The sequence below is a fragment of the Meriones unguiculatus genome, chromosome 2, assembly GCF_030254825.1.
Source record: "Meriones unguiculatus strain TT.TT164.6M chromosome 2, Bangor_MerUng_6.1, whole genome shotgun sequence".
NCBI classification, from domain to species: Eukaryota; Metazoa; Chordata; class Mammalia; order Rodentia; family Muridae; genus Meriones; species Meriones unguiculatus.
Genome location: NC_083350.1, coordinates 27,390,784 through 27,409,494, shown reverse-complemented (window position 1 = coordinate 27,409,494; position 18,711 = coordinate 27,390,784). Strand labels below are relative to the sequence as shown.

The 18,711-nt window shown below is 47.3% G+C and overlaps 1 protein-coding gene across 5 annotated transcripts in view; it reads right to left on the bottom strand.

Moving 5' to 3' along the window:
- Nucleotides 1–18,490, bottom strand: part of Afap1l1 (actin filament associated protein 1 like 1) — a 59,273-nt gene extending 40,783 nt beyond the window's left edge. For 4 of the 5 annotated variants that reach the window (XM_060377200.1, XM_060377198.1, XM_060377199.1 and 1 more), the window contains exon 1: nt 18,067–18,490. In XM_060377200.1, the coding sequence (XP_060233183.1) occupies nt 18,067–18,475 (409 nt within the window). In that variant the 5' untranslated portion in view covers nt 18,476–18,490. Of the gene's footprint in view, nt 1–15,875; nt 16,011–18,066 lie in introns of those variants that run through there. The other variant, XM_060377201.1, reaches the window with a different exon arrangement.
- Nucleotides 18,491–18,711: the final 221 nt, after the last annotated feature.

Below are 18,711 nucleotides of genomic sequence, written 5' to 3'. Positions count from 1 at the left end.
ACGTGTCTAATTTCCATCATAAAAGAGAAAACAGGCAAACCTCAAAATCCTTCTGCAAACCACATGCAAAATAAACCCAGACAGGGCTCCTCCAGGTTTGAGGTCAGTCCAGCCCTCCTTTCTCCATCCCTGCTACCTGACAGGTCTCTTGACAGATCACAAAGACAATTCACCCTTGTCTGCTGCCAGGGAAGCCACAGCACAGTTTTAAACTGGAAAGTGAGAAGAGCCATCTGAGAGGTTTAGAGGGCCTACATTTTTTTCTTTTGGTTTACTCAAATTTCCAAGCAGTAAAAATGTCCCAATTTTATTCTTGTTTGTAGTCAACTGTCTGGAAAGAGAACCAGCCACTTCTTTAAAACTATTTCATTAAGATGTCTGAGCCCATCATGGTGTGAGCATCTTTCATTCCAGCACTTGTGAGATGGAGGCAGTCAGATCTTTGTGGGTTCAAGCCCAGCCTGGTCTATATTGTGAATTTCAGGACAGCCAGGGTTACACAGAGAAATTTTGCCTCAGAAAACAAAAAAGAAAGAAAGAAGGAGAGAAAGAGAAGGTTGGGGAGGAAGGAAGGAGAGAGACAGCTTTCTATGTTCTAACACCCAAGCTCAGCATTAGTGGGCTATGGCCTATGAGAACCTTGGTAACCTTATCAGTTGCCCTGCAGGGAAGGCAGAGTGCCTACCAGATGTGAGATTTAGTATTGGGGTCTAGAGATAAAGGAAAGTGAAATCTTCCTATGATGCAAGATGATCTTGCCCAGGCTGCCCCATGCTGGTCTTCACCCTCTCAGCCCAGGCATTCTGCACACGTGTTTCTGGCTTCTGAGGATTTCCCTCCCCGGCCTGCCAAGCAGGCCCTCTGCTCTCTACTCTTCCCTGTTTCCTTGGGGAAAGCTCTGTTCATTTGGCCACACAGATATCTCCTAATTTATGCTATCAAACCTTGATGGATCTCTCTCTCTGGCATTTCACAGGGTAAGATTTTCTTTAAAAGATTTATTTACGGGGCTGGAGAGATGGCTCTGTGGTTAAGAGCATTGTCGGCTCTTCCAAAGGATCCAGGTTCAACTCCTAGAACCAACATGGCAGCTCACAACTGTCTGTACCTCCAATTCCAGTTGATCTGACACCCTCACACCAATGCACATAAAATAAAGTTAAATAAATTATATATTAAAAAAAAACTTAAAAAAAGATTTATTTACTTGTTTTTAAGCTTATAAGTGCTTTTGCCTGTGTGTATGTGTGTGTTCCATGTATATGCCTGGTGCTGGCAGAGGCCAGAGAGGGAATCTGACCTAGGACTGTTGTTATAGAAGAGCAGCAAGTGCTTGTAACTGCTGAGCCATCTCTCCAGCCCTCATGTAGTAAAATTTAAACCTTACCATTTGCCACTGCGTGTGTGTGTGTGTGTGTTGGGGGAAGAGATAGAGTCTTGTGTATCTTAGTGTAGCCTCAGACACAGGGCTGGCTTTGAACTTCTGATCCACTAGACAAGTGCTTTGAGATCTTCATGCTGGTTGCTGTAGTAATGCTGAAATCGAATCCTTCTCATTCTTGCATATCTTTTTTGGTCACTTTCCCTCATTTGGGCCTGAACTCTCTGTGTACAGAAGCATGCTCACATTCAACATGAAGTATCTGCTGAAGGACTTGTGAAAAAAATGAATTATGGACACAAACTTTTTTTCTGGTGTAGATAAACCCTAACCGCTTGTTAATGTGCATTAAACAAACACAACCACCTTGATAGCATAGTAAAAAGGTGTTTGGAAAAAGAAAAGCACAAAACAAAAAGCTCTGGTTAAAAAAGAAAATGAAGTAAAACTATTTCCAATTTTCTGAGAAAGCACCAGATTGATTTCCAAAGCAGTTGTACAAGTTTACATCCCCACCAGCAATGGAGGAGGGTTCCCCTTTCTCCACATCCTTGCTAACATGTGCTGTCACTTGAGTTTTTGATCTTAGCCATTTTGATGGGTGTAAGATGGAATCTCAGAGTCATTGGTGGCAAGTGTGAATTCCAACACATAAATTGGAAATGGTGATAACAGAAGATGCTGAGCAAAGGGCCTGTGATTGTCAACTTGGTAGGACTCAGAATCACCACAGAAACAAACCTCTGGGTGTGGCTGTGATGCAGTTTCTAAGCTGGATTAGCTGAGGTGGGAAAACCTATCCTAGATGTGGGTGGTACCACACTGTAGGCTGTGGACTTGGACTGAAGAAAAAGGAAAGCACCAGGATCCACCGCTTTCTCCTTCCTGTGGATACATCATGACCAGCTTCCTCACACTCCCATCACCACGACGTCCTCTTCATGATAGTCTGTGACCTCAAACTGCGAGCCAAAATAAATGTTTCCTTCCAGAAGTTGCTTTTGCCACAGCAACAAGACAAGTAACTAATATAACCCCTCTCCCAGGTTCAAGTCCTGTTCCTGTTTCCTAGCCATGCATGACTGAGACAAATATCCCCCCGCTGCAATATACCGTTAACCCACAAATATGACCCCTGAGTAGGAACGGGCTTGACACAAGAGAATGTACTTAGGATAGCATCCAGCATATTGTAGGAAATCAGCCAACATACCTACTTTATGAGACCTACATGTTGTTTATATGCATTAATTTGTGTGAGGTGGGCTAGTCATGTTTTATAGGTGAGGACTTTGTAAGTCTGAAGATGGCAGAATGGGAGTGGCTGGTCAGGATCCCTTTTCTCCAGAACTGCTGCTCTCATGGGAGTCTAATTTTAGGGTAGTTCAGCAGAGGCCACTGGCACCACAGGGAAGGTTAGCAGAACCATCCCTTCAGTCTTCAGGTTCAGATCTCTCTCCTTCTCTGCCGAAGGCCCCTTTTAGTTTGCTGCAAATATGCCTGGCTGGGGCCACAGGGCACTCTGCTTCTTCCTGTGGCTTTACAAATGCTCCTTTCAAGGGACAGCCTGACAGTGGGCAAAAAGCTGGAAGTGACAGCATTGGTTGGACCAGCAAGTTTGTTTTGTTTCGTCTTCAGCAAAGTAAACATTTCCTGTTGTCCTGTTACACAGGAAGACCATGGTATAAATGGGATAAAAAAGGAGCAGTAGACATGCCCCACCTGCCCAGCCAGGACCTGGCATTTAGAATCTTGCCCCTGTAGAAGACACCTTGGAAGGCCTGTGTATGTTAACTAGAGCAACTGTTGTTTCCCAGGGGAGAGAAGAGAACAAGTTAGACTTTGTAGGAAGGAGGTATAGGGGTACGAGGAATGTGTGTGTGTGTAGTTTGGGGCCCTGGTCTCAGAGGACTTGGTTTTAACTCCCCTTACCTACTCAGGGTGATTAGGGGTAAGCCATCTAACTTCTCTGAGCACCAGTTGCCTCCAAGGTTTGAGGCTGTTGAACTCACAGATGTGTTGGTGCAGGGAGGTGGGGAATGACTGTGCATTTAAAGCAGGAGTTATCACCAGGACAGGAGACTAGCACATTTCACTAACCTGCTGTAATTTCAACAAGACAGTGAGGTAAGAAAGCCAGGAAGGCCATAGGTCAATGGGAAAACAGTCAGTTAGTCATACCTGACTCTGTCTAGGAGTAGCTCTGTCTAGGAGCTAGGCAGGGGGACAGGCTCAGGGAAATCCAGTGTCTTCCCTGCCATTCCCAGCAGCAAAATCTGCCCCTTTTGAGGGCTCTTGCTTAAGAAACCTGTTCTCTGGGCCCCAGGGAAGCTCCAGCTTCCTTGAACCAGGCCATTTGCACATGGGGGGGGGGGCGCTCACCTATGACTTCCTACTTCTGAGGAAATATCTTCTTGTTGTGAGACTGGGCTCTCCCAGAATTGTTCCTTTGTCTCTGGATTCCTCCCTGTTTAGCTCACAATGGAAACGGTTCTAGGAGGAAGTGGGAAATTGTGACACTCACTCCTCCCCTCCCACCCACCCCCCATCAAGATGGGAGCTGCTTCCGTTTGGACAATCTGCACTGTCTCCCTCACCAAAGTCAGGGGGAAACAGCAGCAGCACCTGGAGCGCCCATAAAACAGCAGCTTGTATTTGCAGCTCTTCAGTGATGTTCCCGGTGTCGCGCTGAATACTGCATGTGTTGCTTCGGTTCTCCTCCTAACCCTGCACAGTAGGTAGAATCTGCCAATGTATGAACGAACCAAGGGAGGCTCGGAGGCCACAGTCATTCATCCAGAGATGCACAGAGCACAGACTTTGATTCACATTCATATCCAATTCAGCTTAAGCTTCTGGTGTCCACATTGTAATCTTTTCTGGCTATCTTGTGAATAAGCACATCCTGCAGGGAGGTTCTATGTTGAGCAGTTTTATTTCCTTTATAGGAAGGGACAGAGAGCCTCAGAGGGATAAAAACTGGATTAATTCTAAATCTAGCTTCAGGAGTTACTCTCATCCCTGGACCATACAGACACACCCCATTCTTAATTTAGACATTACTTATGTGATTGGTTATTATCATTACTTTGTAATTGGTTATTTTTCTATCTGTGCTAAGCATCCACTAGTCTGTCGCTCCATGCAAAAGCCAGGATCTTGACAGCCCTGGTATCTATAATCTTTGACATCTTCTTCAGACCCCGCCTTCCTCATGTATTTGCTTCCTTTCTTCTTAGCTTTACTGTAACTAGATGGAAATCCACATTTTAAAGTTTTAGCGATTAACTTCATTAAGTGGCTTTAATGCTATCGACAGCCCTCTGATACTTTACTATTAAGCTGCAGAGAGATTTGTTCATGTTGCTTCCTGTCCTTGTGTTCCTCCCTTCCCACAGCTGCATGATGTTCCTCCATCATGCTTCTTGTCAGATATTTGGTTACAATACCAAGAAAAGCAATTCATAAAACTAGTACCAGGAGTGGGGTCATTATGTAAAACACTTGACTATGTGATTAAATGACTTTTGGTTTTCCAGATGAATAAGGAAGAGCCGGATGTTGGAGAAACCCTAGAATGCTGTAAACAGAACTTATTGGGCTGTTCTAGTGGAGAGAATGTGGAGAGAAATGCAGACAGCAGAAGCCCCCTCAAGAGAACCCAAAGAGAAATAAGGACCCTTAATTCTTTGTGTTCCAAAGGAAAGATGGTGTTCTGAGCCCTGGAGGGCTGGAAGAGGTTAGGGTATGTTTCAGTGTGGGTCCATTGGTAAAGCCAGAAGGAACTCATGTAGGAGTGGAATGAGAGCGACTGGCAGAAGTGGTTAATTAGGACTGGGCAAACATTTCAGATGGGAGCAGATGTCTAAAATAAAGTCACCTTGCTGTGAAGAGTGGAGCACACAGAGCCCCATTTCAGGTGGAGTTAAAGGGGCAGAACCCCAAGTCTAATGGGGAAGTGAAGCTCTAAGTGCCTGGGATCACTGGAGAATCGGGCATCTACTTCCATGGCCTGTAATCAAGTTGCTGGTTTCTACCGGGAAGTCTGGGGTCCTGGCCCACAGCCAACCTCACAGCAATTCATGGCATATCAGAAGGTTTCTGCAGGCAAGGGGAAGAGAAGCAGGGAAACAGATTTGCAACCTAGTGGACAGTCCAAAGGGTCATTCTGAGCTCACCCTGAGCACCACACCTGGACCATTTACCTCACCCAAGGCGACACTTACTCAGCACTATTGTCAATAATAGCAAGGCTTTCCAGCTACTTGATGGGACTGGCCACTGCTCATGTTTTCTTCTTAGTGATCTTTGTCCTTTGCGAAAACAAAGGCTTGCTGAGGGATGCCAGCTGCCCTGATGGCTGGGGAAAGGAAGGAAAATCCACTTGATTCTGGGTGTTTCTCACTCCAGCTCACGGTGCTGTTCACCCTTTACTATGCTGACCCTAGCCTTTCCACCAAGGCATCCTGGGCATCAGATTCTCATTTTGATCCAGACAGCTGAAAATGTCTTCTATACAGAGAACCCAATATTGCGGTTGTGGCACTGCCACACTACCCACAGAGCACTCTGCTCAAGACTTCCCGCCTTCCCAGGAGCCATTCCACCCTTGGAGAGATTGTTCGAAGGGGATCCACTGGCCCCTCTGCAGGCACAACCGCTGTGACCCGCGGGTATGCCGAAGTGACATACATTAAGTCACAAGGGAGGCTAAGGCAGAAGAGATTATATAGATCAAGGCCATCCTGGGCCATCCTGGGCCACCCTGTGTGGGTGTGTGTGATGGTGTATGTGAGTATGAACACACACATGCCAGGATATATGAGTTAAGGTCAGAGAACAACTTTCAGGTGTCAGTTCTCTCCCTCCAAAGGAACAAATTCAGTTAAATGTTGGTTAAGTCAGCAGGTGAATGGGCACTATCAGGAAAGTGGGGGAGATGTTAGGCAGTAATGAGGGGTGATTCGGTTTGTGTGAAGACCTGTGCAGGGCTCTGGATCCTCGTAGCACTATTACTATTATTTCCATTTTGTAGATGAGGAAACAGACAAACATTAAATATCTTGCCTGGCCGGATGTGGTGCACACACCTGTAATCCCAGCACTCTGGAGGCAGAGTCAGAACTCATCGCCATGAGTTCCAGGCCAGCCTGGTCTACAAAGTGAGTTCAGGGCAGCAAAGGCTACACAGAGAAACCCTGTCTCGAAGAACCAAACCAAACCAACCAAACAAACAAAAAAACAACCAGCAAAACAAAACAACCCCATAAACAAACAAACAAAACCCCCAAAATCTTGCTTGAAGTGACATAGCTTCTTGGCAGTGACCACTGGGACACAGGGCAGTATGAGGACACATCATAAGTAAACAACACTGGGAGGTATCTCAGATATGAAAAAGGAGGTCAGCCCAGGAGCTAGGTGTGTTGGCTGGGACTTGTAACCTCAACTCTGGTGAAGCAATATCAGGCTGGTTCCTGGGATTCACTGGCTACCAGCCTAGCCTACTTGGCAAGTCTTGGGCCAGCTGGATACCCTATCTCAAAAAGATCCCTCCTGTGGTAGGTGGACCAAATATACAGACCCATAACTGGACATGGTGCAGAGTGAGAGACCTTGGAATAAAATGAATAAAATGAGATGTCTCCATCAAATCTCTCCCTTTAGGGCTCAGGGAACTCTGCAGAAGAGGGGATGGAAAGATTGCAAGCCTAAGCCAGATGGGGTCCCAGTGGTGAGAGGTTAAGTAGATATAAGCTCCCATCCCTAACCCAGAGGCTACCTCCAGTTGGTAACTGTTCTCAAAGGAGAAATTATTTTTCACTAATGGAGTCTCACTGGGTATACAAATGACACTTAAGGGGAGGCCGAATGGCCAACACAAAACAAACTCAATGGTATTATTATTATTATTATTATTATTTGTCTCATAATGCACACACAGACACACACACACCTATCTTTCAGATCTTTTGCTTATGTATTGTGGTTTCCTTCCTTCCTTCCTTCCTTCCTTCCTTCCTTCCTTCCTTCCTTCCTTCCTTCCTTCCTTCCTTCCTTTCTTTCTTTCTTTCTTTCTTTCTTTCTTTCTGAGTTCTCGTGCAGTTTCTGTCTGTCCTGGAACTCACTCTGTAGCTCATGTAGCTCAGGCTTGCCTCTAACTCAAGAGTTTTTTTTTCGAATGCCTCTGAGTGCTGGGATTAAAGGCTTGTGCCACTACCACCCCCAATTTTGTTTTCACTGGTTTTCTGTGTGTGAAAACGTATGTGTGTCACTCTCTGAAACACTTTCTTGTGCTTTTTAAAAATTCTTTTTTTCTGTTTCTTCTTATTATTAATTATTATTATTATTGCCTGTTTGCATTTTAATGATGGAGAGACGGGTGGATTTGGTTGGCTGGGGAAGTGGGGAGGATCTGGGAAGATTGGGGAGGGAAAACTGCATATGAAAAAAAAATCAATTTTCAATTAAAAAAAGAGATACCCTCTCTTAAAAAAATGAGGTGGATGGTCTTTGAGGAATGATAGGCTAAACTTGTCCTCCAGCCTGCACACTCAAGTGCGAGGCCCTACACACACACACTCGTGCACACTCACAAAAGTAGGTGCACCTTCCCATGCCTGCTTGGAGCCTCCTGGGCGGTTCAGCAGAAGAAACGTAATTATACGGAAGCAGGTACAGACAAGGAGGCGAAAGGGGTAAGCAGACACCAGCAGGCAGCGAAGGCCCTTGACTCTGGCCTTATCCGTCTCTATAATTAGGCACAGCGGCAGCAGCATGGCCTCCAAGAATAGAGACCCGGGATGGGGGCCTCCTCTCTGGAGGCCCTCAGGGCTCTGCCGGCTTCTCCCTAATCCTCTGGGCAGCAGGCACGCCACTCTGCTTGCTCCTCGGCACCTTCGGGCACCTTCTGGGCCTTTCTTTCCTCTCTATCCCTTCCCCCACCTGGAATGCCATCTGCAGTGTTCCTCAGGGTCTTGGCTACAAAGTGTCCCTTGAGCCCTCCGGTCCTTTACACATTCTCTTTGATGCACACCGACCAGATATAGTTTCGGGTCAGCCCGCACAGTCTCACTTTCCAGCTTGCTCTCTATAGCCCTTCAGAGCCACACCTGGCTGCTAGCTAGAGGCGAGGAAAAGCCATTAGTCTCTGTGGTTTCCAGGCATGGTCCCAGGAGATCAGTTTTCATGGTTCAAGTGGAGCTAAAAAAAATCTTCCTCGGTTTCATATCAGCAGGATCTGCCCTCAGCACACCCTCCAACAAGAATGGGCAGGAAGGGTAAATATTTATTCTCCAAATGAATGAATCTGACTCCATCTTCAAAAGAAAGCTTTTGTATAAATTATCATAATTTCTCCATCTTAAGATTTGAAGATGTTTTTATCTACTGAATAACAGCTTTTTTTTTTTTAGAAAAAGGAAAAAAAAAGAATAAATTAACATGTCAATTGTAGCAGGCATTCTGAGGCTTTTTTTTTTTTTAGTCTTTGTACCAATGAAATAATTAAAAAAAAGATTTTAATTTTTTTTTCTTTTGGTTCTGGGTCTCTCAGAAAAGGGGTTCTTAAACCTGACTCAGCCATGGTGATGTAACGCAAGGCAGGTTTCTATAAAATGTCCAGCAGAGCCCCAGATCTGACCTCTGGGATGTCTGAATCAGCAGGGCTGGCCCTGGTTGCCATGAATGACCACCAAGTGAAGGCTCCGCGCAGATAACAGACAGGCCTGTTGCTTGAAGAGATTGGGTCTGCTCTCTGCTTGGGATATCATTAGTGGCTCTGGGAAATGCCACTTGGGGGCCCAGTCACATGACCTTCGGGGAGCTACTGCCCTTGAACCTCAGGTCCCCCATGTAAAATGGAGGGAGGACACAGTGTTTCCATGTGTTCTTTTGGCAAAATCCATGGGGTTTGCATGGTTTCCTCAGGGGTTGTGTTGCCGCACTCAGTAGTCCCAATGGAACTCTACTGCTTAAAGTTTTTGTTTACAAAATAATTATGAATCTAAAGTCATCCGCAAAACAAAAGGGAACAGACATTCCCATCTCCAGCACTGTTTACGCACAGTGCTGTATTTTTCAGTACTGAACACACCCCACCACAATACTCCCAGCACGGCGTGCTCTCTCTCTAAAGCCTTGCCCAGACTGGGCAAACCTCTGGGAAGGCCTGGATGGACCAGTGGCTCTCAACCTTCCTAATGCTGTGACCCTCCAATACAGCCCCTTACATGGTGACTCCCCGACCATTAAGTTACTTCCATTGCTATTTTATAACCGCGATGGTGCTACTGTTAAGATCTGTAATGTGAATACCTGATATGCAGGATATCTGTCACAATCCCTGTGGAAGGGTTGTTAGACCTACAGGTTGAGAACGGCTGGCCTAGCTGGTTCATCTTTTTTAGGCTTTGCAGGATGGGTATGGCCTGTTCCAACTATTCCGCTGTGGTCCTGTGCTAAGGAAGCTCATCAACGGCAGAAGGAATGGGCATGGCGCTTCCCCAGCAACACTAGTAAAGCTGTTCTTTGGCCCATGCACTGAGGTCTGCCGGCCACTACACTGCATGTAATTCAGTCACTGCACGATAATCGGTCAGAAGGAGAAACTGAAGTTCAAGAAGGCGATGCAGAGTCAGAGGCTGGCTCCCCATCTGCCAACAGTGCCTTGGCTTCCTTAACTCACACTGCTCACTCAGTCACCTCTCCTGCCCTCTGGGAACTACACGATTGAGAGGATGGTGCTTGGACAAGACACGTGCTCCACTTCTCTCTCCAGATCAGTTTTCCTCCAGGTTCTTGGAGGGCTATAAAAAGACCCCTGGCCTGCCTCCTGGGCAGCAGGCTGCTGGTGAATTCCCTCGGGCTGGAATGACTGCAATGTGGTGCCACATTCTGCCGCCGCCCTGGCCTGACAGCTGTGCCAGGGAGAAGAATCAGGCCTGGCCAGCTCCGTACTTCCATCATCCCCCACGATAGGTGTCACTGGCATTCCTGAATGAGATTTTCTGTGGAAGCCTACCCCTGCCTGGGGCCCTCCCAGGCCAGCCTTCCTGGTGGCTTTAATTCTAAACACCGGTGACAGTGGGAAGCCTGGGAAAGGGAGACTTAACACCTCCATTCACAGGATGCCTGACCGTTGTCCCTTCACTGGTGGAGGGTGTCCTCAGAACGGTCGCATCCCTACCTTGTAGTCGTTACCTAGTGAGCCCCCCAACTTTCATGCAAAGCAGCAAAGACTAAGGTTAAGGACACACGGGCAGCGTGAGACCAAAAAGCTTTTGCACTACAAAGCAAATATTCAACAAAGCCAAGAGACCACTGTGCCAGCTACGTATCTGACAAGGGTTTAATACACACTGGAGAAACTATACAGAACCCAAAAATTAAACACCAAAAGAACAAATAATACAACCAACAATTGAACAAATGGACTATAGTTCTCAAAAGAAGTACAAATGGCCAATAAATATATGAAAAATATGTCCAACACCCTTAGCACACCAGGGAAATGCAAAACTGCCACCTTGAGATTCCATCTCCTGCCCAGTCAGAATGGCCAGCAACTCAGAAGCAAATAATAACAAATGCTGGTGAGGTGGTGAGAAGAAGGGAACCCTTATACACTCCTGTGTGTGTGTGTGTGTGTGTGTGTGTGTGTGTGTTGGGGGCGGGGGTGTAAATTGATCCAGCCACATGGAAATCAGTGTAGGAGCCCTTCAAAAACAAAAAGCTAGAGCTACTATATCATCTGGCTAGACCATTCCTGGGTATATGTCCAAAAGACTCTTAAGTCATTACACAGGGATACCTGCACACCCACATTTACTGTGGCACTTTCACAATGGCCAAGCTAAGAAATCAGCTCAGGTGCCTACCAATGAATGAGTAGAGGGAAATGAAGTATGTATGCATAATGGAGTTTTAGTTATTCAGCTATAAACCCCCCAAATTATGTCAGCTGCAGGATAGTGGATGGAACTAAAAATTATATTGAGTGAAGAAACTCAGACTTATGAAGACAAATATGTTTTTCTTTCATATGGACAATCTATTTAAGAAATGACACAGGAGCTGGGCAGTGGTGGCGCACACCTTTAGTCTTAGCTGTTGGGAGGCAGAGGCAGGAGGACCCCAAATTTGAGGCCAGCCTGGTCTACAGAGTGAGTTCCAGGACAGCCAGGGCTTCACACAGAAAACCTGTCTCAAAACAAACAAACAAACAAACAAACAAACAAACACTACCAAAGATATAGAAGAAATATTTCTGTGCTCCTCTTTTGGGGCAATCGTGGAAATATCTTGCCCTGGTACCCTCTACACATGTATGAAAATGCCATAGTGAAGCCTAATATTTTGTATGGTAAACATATACTAATGAGAAAGGAACTTTGGAGGTTTGGAGGCAGGCAGAGCTGAGCAGATACACAGACTTGCTAAGACTCAGTATCTTCATCTGTAAGATGGGGGTAATAATAATATCTCCATTGACTGGAGTCATGGTGACTGCACAGTAAGTATGATGTGATTACAGATATTCAGTGTTTGACATGTTAACATATGACCCCAGGAATATAATGCAGAAGACAGTCCTAAATATCAAGATTCACATGTACACAGAAGACACATGTCAGTGATAACTACGATCTTCTAAAAGCCCAGAACCCTGAAGAGGGATTGATAAATGAGTCTCATTTATCAACTGAAAAGCCAATATGGTAGAAAGACCCCACAGGTAGGTGATGCTGCACTGGCCTCTTTCTGGAGGGTGTTGAATTTCAGTAGGAAGAATGGCTGCACTGTCTACTTCCTAGGACTACTGCCATGGCTGGGAAGAGCCACAGAAGAGAGAGGGCATCTGAAAAAGACTCCAGCATCAGTTCTCAACACAGTGATTCTCCCTATCACATGGGTCCTTCTTGCGCACTGCATACCCCTCCAGCCCATAAATGGCTGTTAAGTGGCAGTATACATGATGACCACGGGCATTGGGTGGTCTAGCCTTTGACAAACGTTTTCCATAGATCCACGAGGCCAGGTTGAAGTAAATGCCAGTGGGGAGATATCAAATGCTCCTCAAAGTTAAAAAAAAAAAATGTAGGGCAGAGTTAGGAGGAATAAGATATATTATGGGCTATAATAAAAAAAATGTTCATGGCTATTTTAGTTTTGTTTTTGCTTATTTGTTTGTTTGTTTTGTTTTGTTTTGTTTTGAGACAGAATATCACTATGTGGTTCTGGTTGGCCTAGAACTCTCTATGTAGATCAGGCTGGCTCAAACTCACAGGAATCCAGCTACCTCTGCTTCCTGAATGCTGGGGTTAAAGGTGTGTGCCACCACTCCCTGCTTGGTAACTTAAGAGTTAAAGTAAGAGAACTCTAGTTTGAAGGAGTCTTGCCTTGAGTAATAGGTTCAGACCACAGAGCTCCACTTGGTAGAAAGTGGGAAAGGCCCTTGGCTATCCCTCTCTTACTTAAAATAGGCAACAGAGAATCCAGGAAGATTGTGTGAGCAGGGTCAAAGGTCATGGCAAAGCAGTGTATGAGAACTGTGGTATTCACCAGTGAGAACAAGTTTACCCAGGGGCTTTGAAAAAAAAAAAAAAAAAAAAAGGCAAATTCTCAGATCTCACTCCAGAACTCCTGATCTCTGGAGTGTGTTTTCTTTGGGCTCCACATGGCAGGATCTGGAGCCCAGGTAAATTAGGGAAGCACATAGGAAGCGGTCCTTAAGGCACGCTGGAGAAGCCAAGGGTAGAAACAGGAAGACCCTGTAGTGGTTAACAGGATATAGTAGAATCAGCCACCCAAGATCCATTTCCCAGTAACAGTCAACAGGATTTGGGATCTGACTACACAAAGGAGGAAGGCAAAGGAAACAATGTACAACGAATGATAAAACCCACACTCTGTCCCTCAAATCAGTCACTGATGTGGCAAATCCTGGTGTTAAAAATGACCACATCCAGGGCCACTCAAAGCTGGATCCTCTCACTTTCATTTCTTCACCATCTTGACAGACATTCACCCAGCAACTACCAAGTGTCGAGCATGGAGGGAGGCACTGAGGAAGAGGCGAGGAACAAGCTAGGAAAGGCCTATCCTCAAAGAGCTCCTGCCAACAGCGCATCCATGCCGCAGTTAACTGCAACTGTGAAAACGAGCACCCGCGGTGTACGCAGCAGCAAGCAGAGGCAGCTGGGAAGACTGGGGAACACTGCCTTGGGGAGAAATGTTTGCTCGGGGACAGGGGAAGGCACAGAGTATCCAAAGCTGGACGGAGTAAAACCAGCAAGAGGAAGTGAGCTGTTGGAACAGAAGAGCAGGCAATGGATGATTGCAGCTTAGAGAGAGAAAACAGCGAAAGGTCTGCTCAGGCCAGCAGATTCTCTCTCCCTTCCCCCTTTCCCTCTTTACATTTCATTTATTGAGAGAGAGAGGAGAGAGAGATAGACTGCATGTATCACACTATACATGCCAAGCTTAGATAATAACTACTGCATCACTTCTTTCCTTCTGCCACGTGAGTCCTGAGGATCAAATTCAGGAAGTCAGGGGGGCAACTGTCTCTACCCATTGAGTCATCTCACCGGCCCATTAGTTTTAAATAATCTGTTCTGAACTTCATCCGACCCCAATCTCCTCCGATTCCATCTTCATACACTGACCCATAAATCCCACTAAATGCTGCACTGTAACCCGAAGCTAAATAAAAGTAGAATGTTTCAGGTCCAAGTACACACACCTGGGAGCCCTGTCCTCCACAGTGTTTATGGAATCTTCTGGAAAAGTAGGTGAAGGTGACAGTAATCCTTAGCCTACATATTGGTTAAGGACTATTTAACCCCAGGCAGCATTTGTTTTTCTCTTTTTCTTTCTTTCTTTCTTTCTTTCTTTCTTTCTTTCTTTCTTTCTTTCTTTCTTTCTTTCTTTCTTTTTTCCTGTTTGTAGAACTCTTCCTGCCTCGGCTTCCTGAGTCCTGGAATTACAACCACTCACCACCACACCCAGCTTCTAGCTTTGAACATTTCTTTCATTCATGAACTTCTAAGTGGAGCCCCGCACCAGCCTTTCATTAACCTTTAACAGAAACTTCTAAAAGATACTTCTGCTACCTCTCCTATAGGGATGCTAGTTTGAGAACCAATTGCATGTTACCCCTTCAAATTTTGTCTTGTTCCAGAAACACCCCCATTTCCATTGATAGTTCTTCGGGTCAAAGTTGTGTTCGAAAGAGAAAAAGCCACAGGCAGGCTCACCTGACATGGTGGGGAGTGGGGGGGGGGGGTCACAGCTTGAGCCCTTGGAGGTAAGCTGACTTCGTAAGGTATGCTCGCTGTCCACACACGAGCTTCATCCAGGGACAGAAAGTTCTAGCATGTCCTGTAGAAGATGAAGTCATGAGGCTCGCCTGTGGCCAGAACTACCTCACTAGCGGCCAGGTCTCTTTGTATGCCAGGCACACCTCAGGAAGTGTAGGTGTGGGAAGTGAGTCTGTTATAAGTGGCTTCTACGCCTGTGACTGCTTCTGTGAACTGTGCTCATTTGCAGACGGTATGCTGGGAGAAGAGCAATCCCGTTTCCCAGGTTTGTTCCTACACTCTCTGTGGATGTCTGATGGCATAATTGTGACAGAGGACTTGCACAGGGCAACTGAAGCAGAAGATTTGGAATCTAGTCCTATTTTAGGGCTTGGCCGGTCCCTTACTACCATGGAGGCAGTTACCAGAATGCTTAAAATCAGGGCTGTGTTCAAAATCAAACCTTGCTCTGTGTATCAGTGGCTTTTCTGGACTGACTTATGTGTCCTGTCTACCCTTACCATTTACCTACTCAAATGATGAAGCCCTAACTCCCATGTGATTGCACTTGGAGCCAGGGGCTGAGGTTAAATGAGGTCATGAGAATGGGGTTTGAACCTGATGGGGCTGGCATCCATCTAAGAAGAGGGAGCCCATGGTGAAGAGATGTGTGAAAATACAGAAAGAAGAGGGAAATGTAGGATAAGGCCTCATCCGAAGTTAACCTTGATCCTGGGCTACCAGCATGAAGAGCTGTGAGAAGAGAGATTTCTGTTATTTAGAGAGACCTGGTTTTTGAAACTGTGCCACAGCCTGCTTTCCTGAGAGGGGATAGCCTCTGACCCGTGAATTGTTCACACAGAAACCATGTGGAAGAACGGGGAGCCTCTTGCCCGGCGAGGGCAAGTGCTGAATTCAACTGTAACTGCTACAAATACTGACGGCTGTTCTTGCCCAGGGTGGCCCTATCTTGCTGAAGAACCTCCTACCCTGAGGTGGTAGACAGAGGCTAAAGTGAGACCTACATTTAAAAAACTCTCCTTGACAGGGGGAGCCCGGAGTAGAGTGCACATCTGCCTGAGGAACATTTACAGGGGCACAACAAGGAAGACCAGGTCTTACCCTTATTTCCTGTTGCTGTGGCGAAACACCCACCCACAAAAGCAGTTGAAGGGAGAGAGGTTTTATTTTACCTTAGCGTTCCAAGTTACAGCCCACGGCTGTGGAGGCATCAAGGCAGCAGGAACTGAGAGCAGCCAGTCTTGCCCACAGTCGAGAGCGGAGGGAGAATAAACGCACTGTGCTCCGCTCACCGGGGCTCCCTTTTCATACAGCCCGCCCCACAGATCCAGGGAATGGTGCTGCCCACTGTCAGCCTGGGGCTTCCCACATCAGCTGACATAATCAAGAGAATCCCCCAAAAGGCGTGCCCACAGGCCAACCTAATCCAGACAACCCCTCACCGAGACTCTTCCCAGGTAATCCTAGAATGTGTCAAGTGATAAAGCCAACCATCACAGTCTGCTAACGTCATTTCTGAACCCTCAGAGTTTATCTTAAAGACACAGACAGATTTAACCCATAATACAGTCACATTTGCTTTCACCACAGTATCTGAAATGTAGGAAACCAAGATGACCTCAAAGGTTGACACGGCTATTGTAGGTCACAGAAAAGTTCTGTTGTGATAATTCTGCAGGATTCTTTCAAAAATAGACATCATGGTCTGGTGGTGCTGGCACAAACCTTTAATCCCAACACTTGGGAGGCAGAGGCAGGTGGATCTCTGTGAGACCAGCCTGGTCTACAAAGTGATTTCCAGCCAGAGCTACACAGGGAAACCCTGTCTCAAAAAACCCATAAAGAAATGAATAAATCACTTCGATTAATTAACTTGAGGTACACAAGAATCGCCTGCTCCGTCTCACTCATTAAGCCACATTGGTCAGCTCCCATCGTGTGTCAGACACTCACAAGCCCCGTGGCTTTCTGGCTTCTGGAAGCCAGATGCACTAAGAGGACCCTGTGACAAGAGCTGTGAGGGACAAGGAAAGGAAGATAGAAAAGGTCAGAGTCCTTGAATGCTCTGAGCACCAAGAGATTCCTGGGAGGTCCCTCGCCTAGCCAGACCGTCTGGAAGCTGCTTCTCTGAGGCGGCCACATAGGTTACAGAAACACTCAAACCTTAGTTCTCCATAGAGATTCTGGTGCAGGGAACCAGACCCCGTGGTAAGTGACACCTGAGTGTGATCTGAGGCTGGGGCACTGGGAGACAGCAGAAGGAATGAAAGGCCTGATTCTGCTTTCCCGCCCAGGTGGTAGGCGTACCCTCGCCCTGAAGTGAACCGGTGAGAACTGCCCTCAAATCCTGCCTCAGTCTTGAGGAACCATCTGTAAGCCCTTCCTCTAAAGTCCGCCTGCTCTCCAAGGACCCTGGAGGAGAAGGCGGGTGCTGAGTTTTGTGCTGGAGAGGAGCGCGTAAGGAGGATGGGTGGAGGGTCCTCTAAGGCCCCCTGAATTTATAATGGGGTACACCTTACGCACCTGCTCCAAGCACTCGTCCTAGCCCAAACACTTCCTTTTGGCCCTGGGGCCTCAGCAAGAGCAAGCAGGGGGCGGGTTGTTAAGAGGACGGTAGGAAGGGAGAGGAATTTTCCATGAACACCAACAACAATAGAAGCTGCTTCTCGTAAAAGACACAACACACTTTGCCAAGTGCCTTCACACCTGTGATCTCTGGATTCCAGAGGTGCAGGGCAGGACTCAGGCCTTTGACACTAACCGTCAGCTCAAGTAGGCTCACGCTCACAGCAGTGTCCTAACTTTTACTAAGACTATGTTATCCCCCATCCAAAGGACCCAGGAAGCATTTATCTTTGCCTTGGGCAGTCCCAACAGCAGTAGTCCCCAGGACGCTAAAACGTCCCTCAGACACAGGCAGACGCGCCGAAGCGTGCTCACGCAGCCCCGCCTTCTCCAAAGCCCTAAGCAGCTACAAACTTTGGTCTCCTGGGCGCCCAGGAGGAGACCCGTGTGGGGCTATTCTAGAAGTGTAACCTGTACCCTGTAATCCACCCTTTCCCTATGTGTGGCCGAGGAGGGGGCAGCTCGATGACCTCAAGAATTCTCGGGGGAGCTTTTCATAAAGTTAGGAAGCAGACTGTTCAAACACGCCCATTTCCCACTCACGAGGGTACTGAGACCTGGGCCACGGGGGAGCTGACACTCACGGGAGTGCTCCCGCCGCAGGGAGGCACCTGTGCCCCAGTGTCTCGTGCCGCGCTTGGCAAGCCCCACCACCACCTCTCCCCCTCCTTCTCAGTCCTGTCCGGTCTCTCGGATCTCCTAGGTTTCTCCCTTTCTGGCCGAAGTGGTGCCACTTACCCCTGGCTCGGTCCATGGCGCCGGCGACGACCCCGGAGCACCCAGCACCCAGCCCCTCGAGCAGCGGCTGCCTCAGGGGCGGCTTGCGCTCTCGGGGCGGCCCCGGCGGCCAGCTCGTCCCCTCCCCCAGACAGGATGCTCGCAGGACGCCCCCGCCCCGCCCTGGACGCTCCCGGAATAGCCCCAAGCACGCCTCGCCCCCTGCGCCGCCGGTGTCCCGGTCCCGCACTAGCCCAACGCCACGCCCTGCATTCTGCCGCCCTCCTGCTGGGCTAGCCCGGACAGCCTCACTGCCCACCGCTCTCTTCGGTTCCCAGCCTGAGTGGCCGACCTGCCAGGACCACTCAGCTTGCTCTCCGCTAACAGGAAAGCCCGCTTCACTCCCCAGGCTGTCTGTGAAAACTTGCATTCCTCCTAAGGACTCCAGCCTGGCCCAACTTTTGGGCTTTGAGTTTATCATTTCCACTCTCAGAAGTTCTTTGAGCACCTTCCAGCGTAGATGGCCAGGCTGATTAAAAAAAAAAAAAGAAAAGAAAAGAAAAGAAAGAAGAACGACAGTAAAGGAGTGTGAAAATAAAAAACAAAGATCTTAAAAAAGAAAATCTCCCAGGAAAAGGAGAAACTGGAAATTGCTTAAACAGACAG